The sequence below is a fragment of the Numida meleagris genome, unplaced genomic scaffold, assembly GCF_002078875.1.
Source record: "Numida meleagris isolate 19003 breed g44 Domestic line unplaced genomic scaffold, NumMel1.0 unplaced_Scaffold119, whole genome shotgun sequence".
In the NCBI taxonomy this organism is placed as follows: domain Eukaryota; kingdom Metazoa; phylum Chordata; class Aves; order Galliformes; family Numididae; genus Numida; species Numida meleagris.
The window spans coordinates 1,620,657-1,642,134 of NW_018362987.1; the positions used below are offsets into that span (position 1 = coordinate 1,620,657).

Consider the following 21,478-nt stretch of genomic DNA (forward strand, 5'->3'; position numbering starts at 1 on the left):
GAGCGGGAGCCGGGTCCGGCCGGGGCTGAGCCCCAGGAGCAGCAGGCCCCGCCGCCCGCCTCCCGGCCCTGCGACCCGCCCCGGAGCGGCCCCCGCCTGCCAGACATGACCGCCATCATCAAAGAGATCGTCAGCAGGAACAAAAGGCGCTACCAGGAGGATGGCTTCGACCTGGACCTGACCTGTATCCTCCCGGCGTCGCCGAGCCCGGCGCAGCGCTGCGCGCTCGGCGATTGCATCAGACCCGCCCCACATTACCTAACCGCTGCTGGGCGGGTAACGGAGCGGGCCCGGCGCGGAGGGGCACCGCGGGACTGCCTGGGCCGCCCGGCCTCGGGAACCGCGTCTCTTCGCGCATGATGATCGCTCTGCGTGTACGCCGTTGGCGGCGTTGCGATGTGTGGCAAACGGGAGCGCGGCGTGATGGAGGGAAGTGTAGTTCTTGGGATGTGTAATCGGTGCGCGGTTCTGGCTAATGAGCCGGAGCGTGGGGAGCCTGGCTGCTGGGGTACGGCTGTGGTGGCCCTCGGGGTGCGTGCCGAGTGTTCGTGCGGGGGTCGGTGCGAGTGGGGCTGCAGTGCGGCCTGATCTGGTCGCTGCTGCGGTGGGGAGGCTCTGGGGAAGGAGTGCAAACCGGGCCCCAATGTTAGAGCTGTCTTGGGAGATGCAGCGCCCGGAGCTGGGCATGCTGTCTGGGGTTGGGCCGTTCTGCACGGAGGCGAGAGTTGGGCTGGGTGATCCTTGTGGGCCCTGCCAACTCGGGACGTTCTGTGTTGCTGTCGTTCTCGTCTTGTCCTGGTGCCTGGATTCTATCTAGCCTTATTCACATAGAAAGAGAGCTCACTGCCTTACAGTGGGGTCAGGGCAAAAGTTACAGTTTTGATAGCTCATATTGTAGCAGATGCTCTAAAGGCAGCCTAGTTCTGGGCAGGAACAGCATGGGGCTCATGTTGTTACTTTGACGCTTGGCCTAAAACAGTAATGGCCTGAAAGCTGCTTGACTTCATCAGGGAACACTGAGCTTTTAGTAAAGGAGCTCCTTTTCTGCTGTGTGGTTCTCACAGTCTGTCTGTGGTGTTGATAAAGCCCAGTGTTAGAACTGTGTTTGCGATGTTTGCCTGTGGGTTTTGTTGGGCTGCTACTGGGCTGATACGGCAGTGTTTGGTGCTTACTTAAGGACACTCTCAGTGAGATTTGTGATGCTGGGAGTAGTGTGTTGGATGGGAACTTTTGGGATACAGGTAAGTGGTGGCAAAGTGGTGATCTCTTGGCTTTATCCTTGCAAATTTTGGTGTTTCAGGCACCGCTGTCCAAATGTGCTGCTGGTAGGTGGGGCTTTTTGACTGAAACACATCTTCTTAGTGAGTAATCTGCTCTAAGCAAGAAAATGAGTGAATTTTGAATCTGGATTTTCTTCCTCAGGGTTGCTTAGGATGGGTCAAAATGAGTTTATTGCTGATTTTTTCTACATTTTTTGCTTCATTGCATTTATTTTTTTGAATTAGAGGTAGGCCTCTAAAGACTAGTCTTAAACTAGTGTTTCTGAAAGCAGTAGCTGGCTGCAGTTCTTTAATAGAATTTGTGAAAAAGGTGTTTATTTTTTTAATGGTTATGAAGGCATCATTGGAAGGAACTTATATTCAGTCCTCTTTTTTCATAGCTTCACATTTAATGGATAATTAATGAATAAAGACTGCTGCATGTGCAGTATAGTGGCTTTACTTGAAGACTGCAGAAGTGAAAGTTGAATTTCGTTTTATTGCTGTGCAGGCTTCTGAGAGATGGTCTTTTTGCAGAGTTTTGGTGAAATTGTTGCTTGTCTTACTTGGAAAACAACCTACTTATTTCTTATGTGCCTGGACTTGGTTGGGAATCAGCTCCCTGGTGGCATGGTGTCCATTGAAGAAAACCTGAAACCTCTGTGGGGTATTTGGTAGATATGTGGTGTATGATAGGAGGACTGGGATCTAGGATCTCAAAGGTGCTTCTCACTGTGTGGCAGAGCTCAAAATGTTGAAGCTGAAACAAACGACTACCTGCATTTGGATTGCTGCTTAGCTGTGCTTCCCAGCCTTCCCATGTCTGTAGGAGCATCCTTTGGCTAACAGGATGGCTATCTTGGGGGAGCTGTTTCCTTCAGCCTAAAGGATCAAGAGGGGGTGTGCAGCCCCGCAATTTGGGCGCTGAGCTGGGATGAGGGGAACTGAGGTGCGAACTCCTCCTGCAAATAAGAAGTTCAGTGGCAGTTCCAAAACATGCAACAGCTGGGCACTGCAGCATGGGCCGAGGGAGATGCGGTGTGAAATCCTCCAGTAAGCCAACTGGGGCATGGACTGGAACCCAGGTGAGGTGTTGATCAGATGAATGTAAGCTGTGGTCTCTTTTTTTCCTTTTCCCATCATGTCTCAGCACCCCAGGTGGACAGAGGCCTGCAGTCTTTACATTTCAGGCACAGCTGATTCTCCAAGGAGCTGCAGGAAATACCCAAGTGCCAAAACAGGCTGATTTTGTTGCTGGACTTCTAACGTACCTTTTGAGGAGCTGGGCTGCAACATCGCTGATGCTTCTTCTTATGGGCTGTGTTACATCCTTGTAAAATGAGCACAGATGTCTGTCCATTGTACCTGGGACTTGTGAGTCTGGGCAGTTCAGTTAGGAGTTGTTCCTGTATTGATAGTGTGAGATTTAAGGAAAGGGAAATGAAGACTTCTCAAAATCAGTAGCTTTGTTTATACTAGATGAAAATAGTCCTATATGCTGGTCATGAAATGCGTCTTTAAGAACGTACTGCCACAACTTTTCATCTGATCAAACTTTCTTTTCCCTGAACAGCCTTTTTAGGCACTGTTTTTGAAAAAATATTTCTGAAATGAGAAGAGGAAATGGTTCTTTTTTGTGCTTCGATTCTGATTTGAGTTTCTTCTCCATTTCTGTAATGCCAGGTATCTTTTGTTGCAAATGAGTGAGAAGGAGAGTCTGGATTAATAGCTTTCTTTTAAGATGGCTGCATTTCTTTATGATGCAAGGACAGTTATATTTTCTGAAGTACTGTAATCTTTGGGACTTCTGTAGTGATGCAGCTCAGTTGTTAACCATTTCATGGCAGGGAACAGTGGAGAACACTTGCATGCAAGTCTTCTACATTGCAATGCTTGCATTTATCTCAGGTGTGGGCATAACCGAGCTTGGCAGGAGGCTTAACTGCATGAGACCCAAGTGAAAAATCAGCTACTTGTGCCCATTACGGAATTGGGTGAACTTGCTTTAGATTTGTAGGCCTTCTGCTGTGTGTGAGCATGGTAGTCTGGGCTTAGCGTAGGATAGTGCTTAACTGGGGCATGTGCATCTCATGACTTAGGTAGTTTTATAAACAGCAGTAATATTCAGTAAAGATCAGATATTGGATGCTGTTTATTTCCAAGTATTGCATGTGTTTGTCTCATGTGGTGGCAGAGAATGCTAAAATTGAGAGTGGAAGCTGTTTTATGCTATCTGCAGTCCTAAGGCTTTTTGCATTTTTAACGAAATTTTAAATTATGTGACTTGAGTCAAAATGGCTCAGCCTCCGGGAAAATAAGTGAGTTGGAGGCATGAGGTGCGTGCTGAGTTTAAAAATAGAACTGCAGTTGGAAATGCCACTCCTTTAAAATATTTGCTTTCCTTTTAAAACTGAAGTTGGTTAGATGCTTTGTAACAAGTTGTTCATGTGGTAAGGTTTGATGAGGGTTTGGAAGAAACCAAGTGGCAAAGCTTTTACTGGTGGATAAGTATTTCTTTGTTCAGGAGTAAACTGTGTTACTTAGTAGTGTTAAGAGCTTGACAGACTCATGTTGCTTGTGGAGCCTGGATGGTGTTAGGTTTTAAACAAGGGGATTAGTGTCAGTTTTGCTTTGAATTTGTGTGAAAGGTCTGCTTAAGCAGAGAATAGTAAAATGAGACTAGCTGGAGGCTTCTCAGAGCTTGATTCAGTTGTTAGCTGCTTGGGGGAGGATGTATTTGATCCTGGGAAAAATCAGTCTTTCTGTGCTTACGAAAAATTTTTGAGTTGTCCTGACTGAGAAAGCAAAGTGTCAATAGGTGCAAGTGTTTCCATCTGTTTTCTCTTCTGAGGTTAGATTTGCTGCTCAGGTGATCCCTTAGTTTTCCCCGCATCCTAAGAAAAAACCTGTAATGGCTTGCTCTAGTGTGTGCATCTTTGTTGATAGTGTTGTTTGACAGCTGAAGCCTATGCACAAAAAAAACCATTACAGCAAGTGCTGGGTTGTGCATCCCTCGCTGCATTACTGCAGAGATGCCCCTCCCTGTCTCTGCCTGGCTTTTCTGCTGTGATTGCTCAGGATGGGAATTGAAGGTGCTTGGCAAATTTAAAGCTCATCTCATTGTGTTTCTTAAACATCGTGCCGGCTTCCCAGTGCACTACTTGGTCTTGCATCATCAGAAACTTTAATCACTGTGCAGTGTTGCTGGAGACTGTTTGCACAAGCTAAATGTGAAGTTAAAAAATAACTGCTTGTGCATGCTTTTAAGTCAACAAGAGCTGCAAACTAATTCTCTGCTTCGTGTAGCTCTGCTGTTGAAGTGATAATGAAATGTGCTTTTCAAGTCGGGAAAAGAAATGAGTATGGCTAATGAGAACACATGATCAAATTTTCATAGTGACCCTTAAAGGGGAAAAAAAGCAACAAAACGATACCACTGAAATCTGTTTGCAAGCTTAGTTAAGTGTGTATAATTTTCAGAGCAGCCAAAGCTTTCCCTTAAAACCTTGTTTTGGTCATGCTGAATGAATTGCAGGCTTTACTGGAAGTGGTCCTGGTTCAAGCACTGTGATTTTTTTTAAGTAGAAATCCAGCTGAATTTTCATCATCTGCCACCCACTGATGAGATGCTGTCGCTGGAGAAATAATCATATCAATGCTCAGAGGTTTCGTCAAGGATGGGTTGGTCAGTGTTGTGCTACTGAAGATCTCCTGTTCGGCTCTTTGGGTAATTGGTTGGTCCCCCATTAGCACAAGGTTAAACTTAATTCCAAAAGAAGGTTGTTGAATTCTGAAAGTGACGCTTTGGAGATCTTGTGCTAGCCAGGAAGGGCCTTCTGTGCTCAAGATATTACATGCAACTTCCATTGACTTTACGAGGTGATTACAGCATATTTAGGGAAAGGATACAGACCCCAGAATGGGCTTGTGCAGCACTGTGATTGCCACAGTCTGATTCATGTGGAAGGATTAGCTCTTGGTGGCTGCTAGGCTGACAGTGAGCGCACTTCTTTGGGACAGAAGTTTTTCCTGTGTTATCCAGTGCTACACTTACTACATCTCACTTTTTTTTTTAACTACCAAAATGCTGTACAGTGAGCGCTGTGCAGAAAGCCGGTATGTACTAAATGTTGCATTAAAGCACTGTGGAGTGTAGAATTTCCTAATTTTTCTCAAAAGAGAAGTGATTGTATTTTCTGTTTAACTCTTTGCAGGATTATGTGGACACCTGAATCCTCTGTTGTTGTAGTAGAAGCAGTTGGTTTAATTTGTGCTGTAATAATCTTACTGAGATTATGTTTTATTAGCACATTATGTAAAAACTGCCATGCTAAAAAAAAAAGGCCATGCTGAAGCTATACTTCAGAATGTAGTGACTCTGAAATTGAAGTTTTATATAAAAAGTTTCTGTCTACCAAGTTGCTTCTGCCAATTCTGAATTTGAGTAGTTTTTTGTAGTTTCTTAAAAAATATTTTTAGTGAATTTGTTGTTGCCATATGAATGCTGCACAAGCTGCCAAATTCTATCTATGGTACCTTGGCCTAGAATGCTCCATTAAAATGTATTTAACCAAGAAAATGATTTAAGGGACAGCAGTTCTGTTCAAAACCCAATGAAAAGGGAGTGATTAGACAGTTGAGTCTTCATTCCCCTTAACTAAGAGGTCTAACTTGCTGTTGTTAGTCATAACTAACATTATTTTAAAGCCCATCTCCTTTCTTGTTTGAGCACCCAGCTAGCAATCTGAATCTCAGAGCTATACGTGATTTGTGTCTGTTTGCTGTAGGTATTGGGTTTGATTTGATGTTGGATGGCTTTTTCAAGGGAGTAAATGGGACATAGGATGGAGCTTTGTGCGCCTGGTGTTGTGTTGTAAATACTAGGAGAGTTTGGAATCCACAATGGATTCCTGTGATTTGGTACTTCTGACGTGATTTTGGGCATTAGCTGTGCAAGTTGGTGCATTCCTGTGAGCTGTGGGGATGGTGTCTTCTAGGTTATAAGAAGGGAATTTTATCTTAAAATTTGGGAATGTGCATATGTGGCCCAGTGGAGCATGTTCTCTTCTGAAATTTGAATGCTTTGTGGGCAGTTGACTGCTTTGGGTTCAAGTTGCTCTTGGTTTTCAAATAAGTTTTAGTCCAGATGTAAACAAAGCCTTGTTCCAGCTCCCATTTCAGGCTAGCATCCTCTTCTCTCCTGAAGTCTTCTGCCTGTTTGTTATCTCACCTGTGAAGCCACGAAAAAGGAGTTTTGTAGAGCGTAAGTATAATAATCGTGCAATTAGGCCGTGTATCGTACTGCATAAATCTGAGTTATCTTAATAATGATTTTTCAGCACTGTAGCTGAAGTAGTGTGCTCTGTGATTTCAGCAGGTAATTGTGCATCTAAAAAATGAGACTTGCCTACTCTGTGTTTGGGATGATGACTGCTGCAAAAGTTGGCATTGTTCTCTGCAAAGATGCAGCCCCTGCATGCAGAAGTGCATAAAAACTGCTTCACATCCAATTATTTGCAGCAAAGTTCTTAAGAGATGTCTTTATAAACTTAATTCTGCCTTTGTGGGGCTGTGGTGTAATAGCTTTTAATCACATGGCATGGTTATTTTTTTTTTTTTTTAGAGGCCTGTGCTTAATCCCTTGCTTTGGCTGGGTACCTACTGGACTAGAATTCAAGTGGTTGTCTATTTTCTGTTCTGTTTTCTTTTTTGTGAGAGAAGTAACACCCATTTTTTGTACTAACAAGGAGGAGGCAAACACTGCATCCCTTTAGAATTCAGTATTATCTACTTAGAGCTGAATGACTGAGAAATGGTTTATAAGGCTGGCCTGAAGCCTTGTTTTGCTGCTTGGCTTTATATTCTCTTGTAGCCATCCCCTGAAGTTAGGGTAAATCCTAATTTTTGTAGCTTAGACTTTGTAAAGTGTTTTAGTGCGACATATTTGTCCTCCAGCCCAAAATCTATTTTGAATTCCCTTGTCTCTTGAAGTTTTGGATGTCCTTTCAGCCTTGCAAGAAGTTGAGTCTGAGCCATTTTTTCACTTCCTGTCAGTAAATATCAAAGTAGTGCTTCTCTGTGCTGCATTCTACTGAATAAAATTATTGTATTTTTCTGTGGGTGTTTGAGGCTAGGATATGCTTAAGCACGCAGCGGTGCTTCTCGAGAGGAGATTGTGCAAAGCATAGCCATGTTCTGAGAGCATTGCTGGGGACGTACCACGTTCTGCCTTGATGGAGTTTGTGCTGAATTTGATATGTAGGTAAAACCAGGTAAATCTTAATGTGCATTGTGAAAGCCAAGCTTCTTTCACAGGTTTCCTGTGCTGAAAAAGTCATACAGCAGGCGTCCTCTGCCACCATCTGCATGTCTTACTTGGTCCGTGAACCCAAGCCGTGTTGAAATGGGTATTGAGCAGGAATTCTTCTTGGTCCTTGTCAGTACAAGTTCTGCAGAGTAAACATCCTTTATCATGCTTCACTCTTAGCGTTTTTTTGTATTTGTGCTGTGAGGTTTATGAGATTGAGACTGTTTTGGGAAAAAAGAAGTGCCTGGTTATTCTATAGATTCAGTGCTTTTTCAGTTGTCTCGTCTCTCTTAGCTGTTCAGCAAACCCCAGTGGGGTTGAGAGCTCCAGAATGTATTTCATACAGGTCACAAAGCTGAGAGAAGGCTCTTGCTCTGAGAATAGTTCTGGAAATACAGCGGAAAGCCCCACAATGGAGTGGAGATGATGATGCAGCTGCTGGTAGCATCTTCAAACCTTCTTCTGAATTACCCCTTCCCACTGTTGGAATTAGGGAATGCAGGAGCCACAGTTCTGTTATTCCTTGTGTAGGTCACTATGTTTAAATTACAAACTTGAGGTTTAGAGAGAGGAACAAAGGGTTGTCATTGAAATGTTGAGTGTTAAGGGGTTAAATGCCTTTCTCTGAAATCATAAAACATTTCTCTCAGCAACATCTGAGTTGGTCTCTTCTCTTGTTCTTCAAGGCACAGATGGTAGAGTTGGCAAGTGCAGCTGGCTGGCAACAAGGAATCCTCCTTTGCTCTCAAGAACATTCTTCCTGTTCATTTCCTCTCTACTTCCTGATTACCCAGCCTTGGAGAAAAGCGGTAAACTTATTTTGTGTTTCAGGCTGGCAGCCTCTTTACAGTAAGAGTATGCATGCATACAGGCTAAACAGCATATATGCTGGGAAACTCTTCTTGATTTGGCTGGGCATATTTTCCTATGTTTTGTTTTTTGTAGGGATGCTGTCAAGAAACTCACACTAATAAAGAGTTTGGCCAATTGTCAGGACGCTTAAATCTGTTTGAGGATGGAGTGTGGGCACTTCTTGTAACACTCCCTTTGTAGCTTCAGGCTGTCAAGCTGTTGAACAACTACAGAACAGTTCTTCTAATTTAATTTCTCTGTTGCTATATGGACGGGTTTAAACTGGAGTTAAAAGAGTTGAGGTTAGTACGCTAATATTGCGAAGCTGGTAGGGACAGATGTGCTGCTAGACTATGTTGTGTGGCTGCTAAAGGCTGAGTTCCTGAAAATTGCAGAAAAATTGATGCAACAAAGTAGTTTGGGGAGACTTCAAAGTAATGTTGTTCCTCTGCTCTTTGGAGTTGTTATCAAATGGAACTTCACAGTTTTCAGCTCCAAAGCTTGGCTTGAGCAGTACACATTATTCACAGCTTCAGGAATCTCCAGCTTGCTTTAAATTTCCTTTTTAAAGAACAATGAAGTCTAATGACTAGTAGATCCTCCTGCAACCTTTGGTTGCATAGGGCTAATAATTTTAAAGCTGTCTTTTATTTGGGCTTTGATTTAAAGCTTGTCAGTGTTGATTTAGAAAGTAAAGCCATATGTAAATTCTGCACTGCATGCTCAAGCATGCTTACAAAATAGGAGGATTAGGTCGTTAGCTTTCTGGTTTTCTCTTATAGCAGAGCAAGGACAAGGGATTAAATGCTTACTTTGTTTGAAATAGAACTTCATAAATTGCTTAGAAATGCTAATGAGTAATGTTATGGATATTAATGGAGAAGATTGATCATTGCAGGAGGGGCTGTGGCTGTGTGTTTTTGCTATTTTTTTGTGCCTGTTTAAGAACTGGGAAATATTTCAGTGTATTTTTTCCTAATCATGGAAACAGGCCAAAAAAAAGACTGAATTTGTGAGAAAAATCACATTTTTAAATGGAGACTGCATGAGTAATTTGCCTAAGTATGTATATAAAAGTTAAGATTTAAGTGTATACTGCACATTCTTTAATTTGATCATCACAAAATGTGGATACCTAGACAACTATTTTTGAAAATGATTATAACTGCTGATTTGCATAATGATACAGAGTTTCTCATAGCACCTGGAGGACTGTCATCTTTAGCACATGGGAATGATTTCAGGCTTTAAGACCAGTATTTTGTTAAATTCACTAATGGCATTAGAGCAAAAATGTTTTTGAAGTAGCATATGGACTTTATCCTCTGGTTTGTCTTACATTGAAGCGGTATCACTTTGTGGTGTTTGGCGTCTTAGCAAACTACTCGGTGCTTCAATTTTATATCTCCTTGGGTAAAGCTGAAGTTCTGTAATTAATAAGAAGTATGAATGTGAGTAGGGGGCAGCGTTCTAGTGTTTTGCTGTTCTGCATCGTGTGTGTCAATGCATTGAGTTTTTTTTAACTGTGAAATCTCAACTGACATGATTCTCAAGTTGAGAAAGAAAGAAGTTCTTTATAAGGTGTTGAAAGAATTTTTGGGAATGAGTTCCATAGGCAAAACATAGCAGATTTTATTTCATTTTTTTCAGTAAGCCTGCTTCGATTTTGTGGTATTTCATGTTGTTTGGGTTAACTTTGCTTCTGCATGTGAACTGGAAGTGTTGTAGAATGCCTCAGTAACTGGCTGAGGTTTTAACCATTTCCATTTGTCTCTTTAAAGTGAGGCTGGAATAGATGAACTTCTTGTATGTGCTAAATCATCCAGATTTCTAAAATGATTGTTATCATTATTAGTTTCATGATGGCTTGGAATTTTTGCTTTGAATGGAAACCCAGCTTCTAAGCTCCCATGAGAAATGTCATCTTGCTAGTGACTCTTTTAATTTCAGGTTTGGAAATCCCTGTTAATTTACTCAGGTATGAAAAGCAGCGTCCCTGAGCTTTGCAGCGTGGTGATGATGGAAGCAGTTCCTTGAAGATGATGCTCTGTGGTGTTAATGATTTCTGCTTTGCACACTTTGGGATGGTAAATCATAGCTGCGTCTGGGGAGGAGCCCAGCATCAGGTAAATAGCATGCTGGTACTGGTACAGTAAAGATAATCCCCTTCTCAGTGCAGATTTATCAGGAAAAGGTGGAACAGCTTGGTTAACGTAGCAGTTTTTTAAGACTTAAATTATCAGTGCAGGCAGTAGAAGTACTTCTGCTCTGTTCTTCCATCTTACTTTTTGCAAAGCAAAGGACATTTTTTGGCTGTTGGAGCCAACAGGAGGTTTTCAGAGCAAAGCTCTTCAGCGTGCTTGTCAGAAGCCTGTGCTAAAACTCCACCAACTGCTCTTCCGCAGCAATATGAATACACTTGTTAGAGGTTGTCGCTGCCTTTTGTTCAGTGCAGAGGAATCCTGTGGCTCAGTGAATGCTGTGGAAGCGCGAAGTTGGCTTGCTGCTCCCGCTGTTCAGCACAGCCTGATCCCTCATAGACAACAGTGAGTCAGCAGTGGCGTGGGAATTGCATTCCAGCCTTTATGCGTGGAGATAATAAGGAAGGTACTTCAGGACACTTGTATTTAGGTAGAAGAGAGACTGGTGTGCCTGTTTAAAAACAATCATGCTTGCCTAAAAACAGATCCCCTGCTGAGCTCACTGTTGGATATTTGTTTTTTGCTAGTGCTTCAGTGTTTGTCTTGTCCTGTTCCAAAACCTTAAGCACACAACACTTATTGAATCAGCATCAGTAAATTGATTGGCACTTTTTTCCCCCTTCCTCCCTGTTTGAAGTCTTTTTCCATTTGCTGGCATTTTTTGGAACATCTTTTGTGGATTAAATTTTCACCTGTAGTTCTGATACGTGATTAGGCTTGAGTGTCCAATTCTTGTTGGTTTGCTGCTATTTGAAAAGAGGAAATGCACATGTGCTGTGCATGTGCTACATGTGTAGCACCCTCCAGAAGCCACCTGAGAGTCCAGAGCCAAGAAGGATTGCACTATCTGGAAGTGTGAGACCTCCCAGTTTAGAACCTTTTATCTCCATCTGCATGCATATTCAAGGCTTTGTTGTTTGGGCACCTGTAAAGTGGAAATGCTGATAAGATGTTCTGCTCTTCGCTGCCTTTCCATGCTGTACCATCTGGGAATACTGGAATCTATCCCGTTCCTTAGCCTCTCAGAGACAGCAAGAAGAAAAGCTACTGAACTGAACATGTGAAGAAACTGCATAGTAAATCTTGTGGTTGTAAATAGAGATTTGAGCAAGTTGCACAGTAATTCTGGGAAGCCTTATTGTCTGTGTCATGGGTGATACTGTAGTTGAAATGTTTTTTTTTAATGCAGAGCTTCAAATGGGTTTCATGTGGTGTGTCAAAACAAACTGATTTTAACCGCATTGCAAGCATGAGTGCTTGTCTTCTATGGAGAAGTGCTGCGAAAACCAGACTAATATACTGGATTATTTTGTTACAGTAATTTATAGAGCCCTCCTGCTTGGAGCAGGGTATAGGAGGAGGTGCTTTTGAGCAAAAATGGTAGAGCTGCAGTGGGTAGATATGTGCTCTGTGTTCTGCAAATCAGGAACAAGGAGGGAGCAATGGGATGTGATAGCTGGATGTCAGGTAATTCACTAGTTTGTGATAGGCATGGAGCAGGTGCTTGTGGCTTACAACCACTTTCTTATGCTTACAGTAAGTAATAACTGATAAAATAGTAAATGCATTGCTAATTATATTGTGCTTTTGCTACTTGAGCTAAGAGGTGTGGACTGGTTGCAGAGTAAAATCAATTCAGAGCGAAGTTCAAAGTTGAAGATTGATGTGATATGATAGTATGTGAAAGTATCACGGGGCCAGGATGCTGAATGATTTAATTTCTCCAAGATAAGCTTTTTCCTGAGGTTTGGGGAAGTACAGAATGAATTGGAAACCAGGCGTAAATCCCTTTCTGTGTCAGTGTTTGAGGAGACGGCTACAGATACTTGTTTGGATCCCTTAGAGGCTTTCTTTTTTTTTGATTGTTGTATGCATAACTCATCTCGAGCAGTCTAGGCAGACCGATGCTTATTTATACTTGGATACCACACAGTAAATGCTAGATATTTTTTTTGGAGAAGACATAATTTCTGTGTGCTGTTAGAAAAATTTGCTCTCGAGCTGGCCAACTCTTTAGCTAACTGCAGAACTCAGTCCATGCTGGCTACTGCAAGTACTCAGGCTTGTGGGATCTCTGTGAGGGCAGGGTGAGGTGGCTTGCAGTCTATTTCAGGCTTTTTGTTGTGTGCAGGTAACTGGAATATGAATACCTTGGAAGTGGCTGCAGTGCCTTCATCCTGCTGCCTGCTCTCAGTTTTGTTGTACTGTTGGTGTTTTAACAAGGACAGTTGTTCTTGTAGTTGTAGAATAACTTAAGTTGAAGGGCACCTCTGGAAATCACCTGCTCCAGCTCCCTTGTTTAAAGTGGGGCCAACTGCAAACATACTGTTCTTAATCCTTCTAAAATTAGTCTGAGGAGGAGTATGTTAATGTGGCGGGGTACAGGCTGTTTTTGAGCTGCTAGTTTCATTTCTGTTTTGCTTTTCAGTGAAACTTCTTCACTGCATTAACTTTTCTGATGTTTAAAACTAAGGAGTGTTTTCTTGTGTGTTTTTTTTTTAAAAAAAAAAAACTTATAATGACACCACCAGGATACTAAATACTGATCATTTTCTGGCAAACTGTTGTGAATTCTTTACACATCTGCTCTGGATGTAAGCTTACTTTTTAATTTTTTTTTTCTTAGCATGGTTTTTTTTGTTTCTGGAGTTCTTTATCTCAGGTTGTATTGCTTTTGGTAAGTGAATTGTAAGTAGTTCAGAATAAGAAATTAGATATTTTTACTGGAAATGAGGACTGTTATTATTAGTGGGTTTTTTTTTAGTAAAACAAGTTCTATAACTCATCTTTGATTCTGTACGTTCCCATCTTTTGCAGTATCTCACCTTTAGCATTCATAGCCACCTTAGCAGCTATTCCATTGGTCTGTTCTATAGAGATCATGGAAAGTGATGCAATGTACCATTGCAAGGTTTGTGACTTAAATGTGCTTTTCTGTGTGTGTTGCGCGGTATGCGGATTTTGGGATCGCTGGGGACTTTATCATGACATTGACTAGGAACATCTTGCAAGTTAGGCACCTAAGACTATAAAATAATTTCCTACTGGATTTAAAACACCACTCAAACTGTAGAGAGAGACTGGTGTGCAGTGTATATGCAGATTTAGTGAGATGAGGTATAGTGGGTGTGAGTTGCACAGTTCTGCTTTTCTAGTGCATTGCTTTTCTACTTGATGTTAACATCAGCTATTCAGTAGTACCGATTTCTGTTAAGTTATCTGTGAATTATAAGCAGACTTCTGTTATATTGGATGTGGTATAATACTGTTTATCGAAAAAATTCTGTACTGATTTTTTTTCCTCTGATCTTCAGGTTGTTCTTTTTTTCCGGAAGAAACCTCCTATTACTGTATATACAGTGTTGAATTGTTTGAATATGGAAGTTGGTTCAGGCTTCCAGTCTGTTTCTCCGACTGGTACAGGAGCAAAGAAATATTTCACAATGTCCATTTAATATTATTATACAAGTTTTAAATATTTTACAAAAGTTTCCTTAACTCTCACGTTCAGATATTTATCCAAACATAATTGCTATGGGTTTTCCTGCGGAGAGGCTTGAAGGAGTATACCGGAACAATATTGATGATGTAGTAAGGTAAGGCTTTGTTTTTCTTCTTTAAGTTATTCTCATCTTAAGTGTCCTTTTCTGCACCCCTTTATGTCCTACTTAGGAAAGGATGTGTGACCTGACTTGTAGAAATGGCAAAGTTTTTTCATCTCATCTTTTATTAGTGTTCCTGAACAAATGCCAGAAACACTGAGAACAGTGTTCTCCAGGCTGCTCTTCTGAGCTGATCTCAGATCTGCTTTTTCATGTGAAAAAATTGAACTTGGCAAGTGGTGTTGCAGTAAAATGAGATTTTTTTGCTTTTAGAACGATGTTCATCCATGCGGTATTGAGAATTTCCTCAGGTAGCTGATGGCATTTCAGAGTATTTGCGCATAGCTTTTTCCAATTGATAAATGAAGTGCTTGATAAATTAATGTTGATTAATAGCAGTAAATAACAGGTGGCTCTAGATAAAGGCTGTGTTTTTAACATATGAAAAAGAAGAAAACAGGTAAAATTCGTTACTGCTGGTGACGCTGATAGTATGTTTTGTAAAAGTTTTTGCTTTTAACATGAAAGTTATATATTCTGAGCTGCTGGCTACAACTGCAAGAGGTTTTCTTAGCAATTTAGGCGCATCACTGTAATTTGTTTACTTGAAATCCTGTGTCTCTGCTTGAATTGTTGAGATGCATGAAGTCAACATTTCTTAATAGCAAGGTTTGTGTTAATGCAGATCACAGAACAAATAAAGGAAAGAGATTTCCCAAAATTTGTAAAGTCGTCCATAACACTGTTGATCAAAGGGACTAGTGATAACCTCCAAGTGTGATGAGCCAAATTAAGATATGGAGAGATACAAATGAAATGTCTGTAGGGAACTGGATGTTAAAGTAGCATTATACGTGGAATATTTTTTTTTCCAAGAGCTTTGTATGTCAAAATTCACTGTTTGAGCTCTGGAGGAACAGGCTTTGAGCCACAAGGGATATGCCAGTGGGCTTTTTCTGAATAGCTAGTATCCTGACCAATTTAACAATGATTCTATATGAGGAGCATGACTGGGCTGCTGCCTGTCTTCTGAGGTTTCCACATTGGATGGAATTTTGTCCTTAGTAAAACACTTGTGTGGAAGCTTACCCTTAGTCCTGCAGATGTTACTGGCAGAAGTGGAGCCAGCTCTCCTCTCCCTCCAGATGTTTCAGACCTGCGGGGATATCTCCTGGAATGAATTGCTGTGTCCAGCTCTTCCTTAATCTCCCAAAATCTGCCAGTGTGTGCACTGTGAAGGATTAACGCTGTAGAGATTGGAGTCCCATATTCAGTGCTGCCCAAGAAGCACTCACATCTGTTCTTACTTAATGCATCAGTTTAACCACAGAGTCCTAGGTTCTTCTGGAATATTATGAGTGATAACCAGAGCTCGTTTTTGCTTGAACTTTCCAGGATTTTAGCAGCTAGTGTTTCTTTCAATTTGAATAGCATGTTCTGTCATGGCTAATTAAATTCCTTCTGGCTGATGTGCAGATACACACTGTTGATGATGTTAAGTGTAAACATTTGTATGTTATTTCTTCTTGAATGTTACTGGGTGACGCATCACATATAATCACAGCAATTTCAATGAGTCATGTTTGCAGTTTGACTCTCTGAGATGTGAAGGGAAAGTTTTCAATACAAAATTAGCACGAAAATGAAATAGCGCAAAACAAAAAAGTAGAGTGGTCTTTCTGCTTTCTATACCCATAATGTTACTGGGCACTATGCTTTCTGCTTTAAGAAGAATCAACCCTTCCCCATGTAATCTGTTGATGTGCAGATGGAAATCACCATAGATTGGTGTGTACAGTAATCCTTGGGTTGCAGGTCAGATCTAGGCCCCTTGATTGCACAAGCAGCCTTACTTTACTCATGCTGATGGATTATTTGGAGGGGAGGGGTCTGCAGCACCCTGCTTGCCTGCCTTGGGGTAGTGCAAGCCCAGCTGGGACTGGGTGCACAGAGCTGCACATGGTGATGGTGTCCTAATGGTGCTGTAAGCTGAGATCACCATTACTGCACTGTGTATTAATGCATGCCTTTCTCTTTTCCCCAATTTAAGGTTTTTGGATTCAAAGCATAAAAACCATTACAAGATATACAATCTGTAAGTATGTTCATAAAAATATGTTTTCCAAAACGATGAATTCTAAAAATAGCTTGGAAGTGAGAGTGCCTTGCTGCTGTGAAGCAGAGATGGAGATGTTTTGCACATTTCTTAAAATAATTAAGCCTGATTGAGAGCACTGTTACTTCATTTAGTGAAGCTGAGTGAGGTTAAATGAAATGCTGGTGTGTATTCGTATTACTTGAACACTTTTAAATGACTTGGCACCCAGCCCATCTGGAGCTTGTACTGTGTGATTAAAAAGTGAAAAGTAATTCACTGCAGGCTTTCTGTTCGTGTACGTATGTCTGAGTGAAGAAGTTGCCAGATGAATTCTGTCTTGTTTGTTTTGTGTTTCTGACGTGTGTTTGAGTTGTATTGGTACCAAGGTTCTGCACGTATTCCTCACTGTTCCTGCTCTTTATTTTGATTCAACTATTGCACAATCATAGCTCGATGGTTTCTTTAGAGGGAAGAATGTTTTCCTCAGGAAAGTCAGTTATGCTGAAGGCTGTTCTTGTTACATAACAAATGCTGCTGTTGTTGTTCCCTGATTATTTTATATGCTAATTTAGCCTAATTTTATTTAAGTGATTTTGTAATGTCAGTGGATGTTTAAGAACAGGTCCTGGTTTTCTTACCCTCTATTTTTTCCCAAAAATCTGAGTTAAGATGTATTGATTCTCTGACCTGTTAGAGCTGCTTCTGCATTTTTTAAGTAAATCTTTCTAAATATCTATAATTTTTCCACTAACAGCAGATGTTTAGAAAGATTTATATATAATATATATATGTTATATATATATATATAAAAAAACAAATCCCGAACAGCTTAGGGTAGTTGTATGTTAATACAGGCAATGCATTACACTGCAATCTGAAAAACATTAAAATAAATATTTAAATATGCCTCTGTATTAGTTGACGGATTATGCATCAAGCATCTCTGTCTTCTGATGTTGGAATGAAGCAATACTGGAATCTGAGATGTGGAATAATGTCGTTTGAAGTTCTCTGTGATGTCTAGGATAGAATGGGACAGATTTTTAACTAGAATATGCATTGAAATAACTTAATTAGACACCATTCATGCAGTTCAGTAACAATTATTTTCATCATCATAGCTATCCAGAAAGTTTCTGTTAGCCTTTTAATAAATGTCTTGGTGACATTCACGGGTGGAAAGGACCACGCTTCCACGATAGCTGACAGCTTCTGCTGTGTGTATGTGCAGCTCCTTAGGGAGGTAACTTTCTGAGTATCTTCCTTTGTTGATCTTTGGAGCTTAGGGTTGAATATCTGTGTTGTATAAAATGTAACTGCAGTGGTTTTGCTACAGTCCCCTACCCCAGGTGTGACTTAGTTTCCTCCAGCTTCCAAGGGCTGGGGTTCTGTACATAAGTCTCTGGGGTCAATTAGAGGACCAGGTTTTGCTGAGCTTGTTGCTTCAAACGGGCTCAAGAGGGGACAAGTTTAAAACAGTAGGCTGTGTGGCTTCTAGGCTTGATCAGAGAGTAGGAGTTGAGTAAAAACTTCTTGGCAAGGATTTCTAGGAGCAAGGATGGTGCTTGAAGTGTTTCCATTTAGCTGTGTGCTAGCAACCTCATTTTACTTGAAGTGAAAAAGGGAACAAAAAACTCCATCCCCTGCATGCTTTGGAGTTAAGTGATGAGACAAATACTTCTGATATTTACATTGCTGATATTTTCAGGAATGTAACGAGCTTGTCGAGGTGTGTCAGAGGGTTTTGTCTTCAAGTTCTTCGTATAAAAATTTGTTCCTATTCTTATTCAATGCAAGAATTCTCCCGATTCCCATCAATTTCCCTTGCTGCTAAATTCAAGATAATCTCAAATGAAACTTCTAAAAATTGAAATATTTACTATCAGATCAAAATTTTCACAGAGGAAAACATCCTTTTAAAATGCATGGATTCTCTTTGTCCTGGAAAGACAATCACTTGCTTGCAGGAAGAGATTGAAGTTTTTACTACTTAGTTTGGAAAGCTCAGCTTTTAAAGTTTCTGTGGCCATAGAGACAGATTATTTCTATGTACACACAAAATCTGTACACATTAAGTAAATAAATGCTATTAGGTGAACTGCTGGAAGGTTTGGTCATGAGATGAGAAGAAATTACAGCCTTCATGTATTTCAGAGAACAGCATCTCTGTAGATTCATCCAATCCTTTGTAAATAATTGACTTTTTTTTTTCTAGTAAGGAAGTAGGATTTCAAGGAAGTTATATGGAAGTTATTCAGAGTGATTTCATGACATTTGAGATCCCTTATGGTAGCTGTTACATGAAGTTGATAATGTTGTGTATATTGAGCAGTTTATTTAAAAGGATTTAGGAAGACTTCTCTGAACTGATGCTTAACTGATGTAATTTATTCCTTAAGCTCACATCTTAGCTTTTGACTTCTAGTGAATATTTGAGCAATTTACTTCATTTTGTTCCTTGTGTTCTCTCATGTAGGCTTTTAACTTTCTGCTATTTTTTCTGTATTCTTCCTTGCTTTAACATGTTCACTGCTTTCATAATTTGCATCCCACCAAATTGTTCTCTTTGCTTCTTCATCTTCTCCAGTGTATTTCTTTAATAAAGGCAGATACTTGAAGGAGCTATAATGAACAGTGTACGTTTTTGTCCTTATTCCTATGTCTCTGTGTACATGGATTTAGTTATTGGCATAGGCTGCTGTCTTTTCTGTGGTCTGTAGCCCTGTCAGCAGGTTTCAGATGGAGGTCTACCTGTATTACAGGTCTCATCATGTTTAGAAAACAGATGCTTTTAAAATGCTAAGCAATGGAAACATCTCCAAAACACATGCCAGTGGGATCTCAAACATGGGTATGCATGTGTTTTGTGCGAGGAAAGGGGAGTATGTTTTGTAGGGCCATGTCTGGAGCTCTGCTTTTGTCCTGTGTTGTGTACAGCTCCCATATGAGGGCATAGACAGTAACATGGCTATGTTCTGTGCTCGGTTTCTATCCTTGGTATCAACAAAACTCTTTTTTATCCCTTGTGGTATTCTACTTGCTACTCTTTCAAACTTTAAAATTTGAAGGCTTTTTTGCCCATACGTGGATTCTTTTTATGTTTTGAAGTTTCTTCTCATACTATTCCTTTGAACTGAGTGCTTCTTTAAAAGGAAGCTTTATCGAAGAGCGCAGTTGGATGAGATGCTTTGTGTTAACTGCTTTGCTTCCTAGAAGGCTCTGCTTCCAAAATTCAAATGCTGACTAACTTGTACCAGTCCTTTGCCCAGCACGGCTGGTGGCTGCTCCAGGCATGCTGACTACATCTTGGGCATACATCCAGGGTCTGACCTTTCTTCTTGAAGACTTGAGTGCAGATAATAGTTCTTTGAGATGTACCTGCCACTCAGTCTGCTTGATGTCAATTCTGACCCAGGGAAGGTGTTAGCAGTGTGATTAGAGCTGTAGAAACCACCTGGCTTTTTTCTTAGCAAAGGCTGGACCCAGGAAGGTTCTGCAGTGCAGAGAAAAGGAAAACACTGTTCCTGGGCACGATGGCCCTCTGTGACAGCGACGGGGCCTGAGGGAATGGCACAGAGCTGTGTCAGGGGAGGGTCGGGTGAGGGAAAGACTGTGCCTCGGAGGGCAGTGGGCATGGAATGGGCTGCCCAGGGCAGTGGGCACAGCCTTCAGTGCCAGAGCTCAGGGAGTGCTGGGACACTGCTCTCAGACATAGGGTTTGAATTTTGGTAATGCTGTGTTTAGCTGGGAGTTGATCTCGATGATCCTTGTGGGTCCCTTCCAACTCAGGGTATTATGTGATTCTGCAGTTCACTGAGTGCAACCCCAGCAGATCTGCCTCTATCCCTGGTTGTCTGAGTCTCATGGACCAATCTCAGTTCAGTGCCTGTGAGACTCGGGTTAGGTCTAACAGTGATACAGCAGGAGCCTAAAAATCTGCATGTCTCAAAGTGTCAAGTAAGCTCTATACAGCTTCAAAGTCTACATTCGTAATGTATTTACCAAAGGAAAGATAAGGTCATACTAGTCCAGAAGCTGCAGGGGATGTTTGAACCCTATGAAAATATGGCTTATAATCAGAATAGAAGACCTAGATGTGTTTTCTCTACTGAAGTGACTTCCAGTCATTGTTTAAAACTAGAATCCTCTTGTTTTGAGAAAGAGTTGCTCTTACCTTTCCTCCTGAAGTTCATTTTCACTTGCTTTTTCTGCAGAAAGCAATCTCTAAGGAAGATATTAGTTCAAGTCCAAGAAAAAATGCCCTGTTGGAGAGCTGTATTGCAATCTATTTGGTATAATTGATGTGTATTACTGTTCAGTGGTGCTTTTGGATACTATTGGTGGTTGTGTCTTGATTCTGTAATTGAAGGAAGAGCCATTGTGTAGGTTGCTCTAGCTGAGTGTCTTCTAAATGTCCTTGTGACTACCATAACCCCTAGCTTGCTCATTGCTGTGAAGGTTTCTTGACATGTATTTTGAGTTCAGAAAAAATTAGGTGAAGGTCACAGCCACCCTCTATGTGCTCATGTGGGAGCTTTAAAGCTTGTTGAGTGGCTGGAATAGTTAAAGCTACTGCGTTAAAAATAAGCATATCTTGCATTACTTGCACAAATATCTCCATTGAGAGTCACAGTGACTAAATCACTGACGGACCACAGTTACTGTAGGGTAAGTAATTGCTTTTCAATAAAATGACTGATACCTTATTGACAAACTTAATATAAAATAATTCTTTTTTGTATGTAATCTCTAGCTGTAGTTTTAAATGATTCTTTTTTGTGTGTAATCTCTAGCTGTAGTTTTAAATGATAATGATGATGGGTATACGTGATTTTCCAGTACGCTGATCTGTATGCTCCAACGTGTAGCAGATGTTAGGAGTGCCTTAGAGAATGTCTTGAACTTCTGTCTTATTTTTCTTTTTAGATGTGCTGAAAGACATTATGACACCGCCAAATTTAACTGCAGAGGTATGTTTTCAGTCTAGTATGTGTTCTTCTCTTTATATTTCACTTTTTCTGGATGATGGTGTAAAGTAGAGCTGATTATAGTGTACAGTAATGTAGAGTAGTACTAAGAGTAGTACTAAGAGTAGTACTAAGAGTAGTACTAAGAGTAGTACTAAGAGTAGTACTAAGAGTAGTACTAAGAGTAGTACT

At 40.9% G+C, this 21,478-nt stretch overlaps 1 protein-coding gene across 2 annotated transcripts in view; it reads left to right on the plus strand.

The window, feature by feature from the left end:
• Window positions 1–6: 6 nt before the first annotated feature.
• Window positions 7–21,478, plus strand: part of PTEN (phosphatase and tensin homolog) — a 45,271-nt gene continuing 23,799 nt past the window's right edge. Inside the window, exons 1-4 of one of the 2 annotated variants that reach the window (XM_021381869.1) lie at window positions 7–184; window positions 14,131–14,215; window positions 16,272–16,316; window positions 21,246–21,289. In XM_021381869.1, the coding sequence (XP_021237544.1) occupies window positions 106–184; window positions 14,131–14,215; window positions 16,272–16,316; window positions 21,246–21,289 (253 nt within the window). In that variant the 5' untranslated portion in view covers window positions 7–105. The remainder of the gene's footprint in view (window positions 185–14,130; window positions 14,216–16,271; window positions 16,317–21,245; window positions 21,290–21,478) is intronic. The other variant, XM_021381870.1, reaches the window with a different exon arrangement.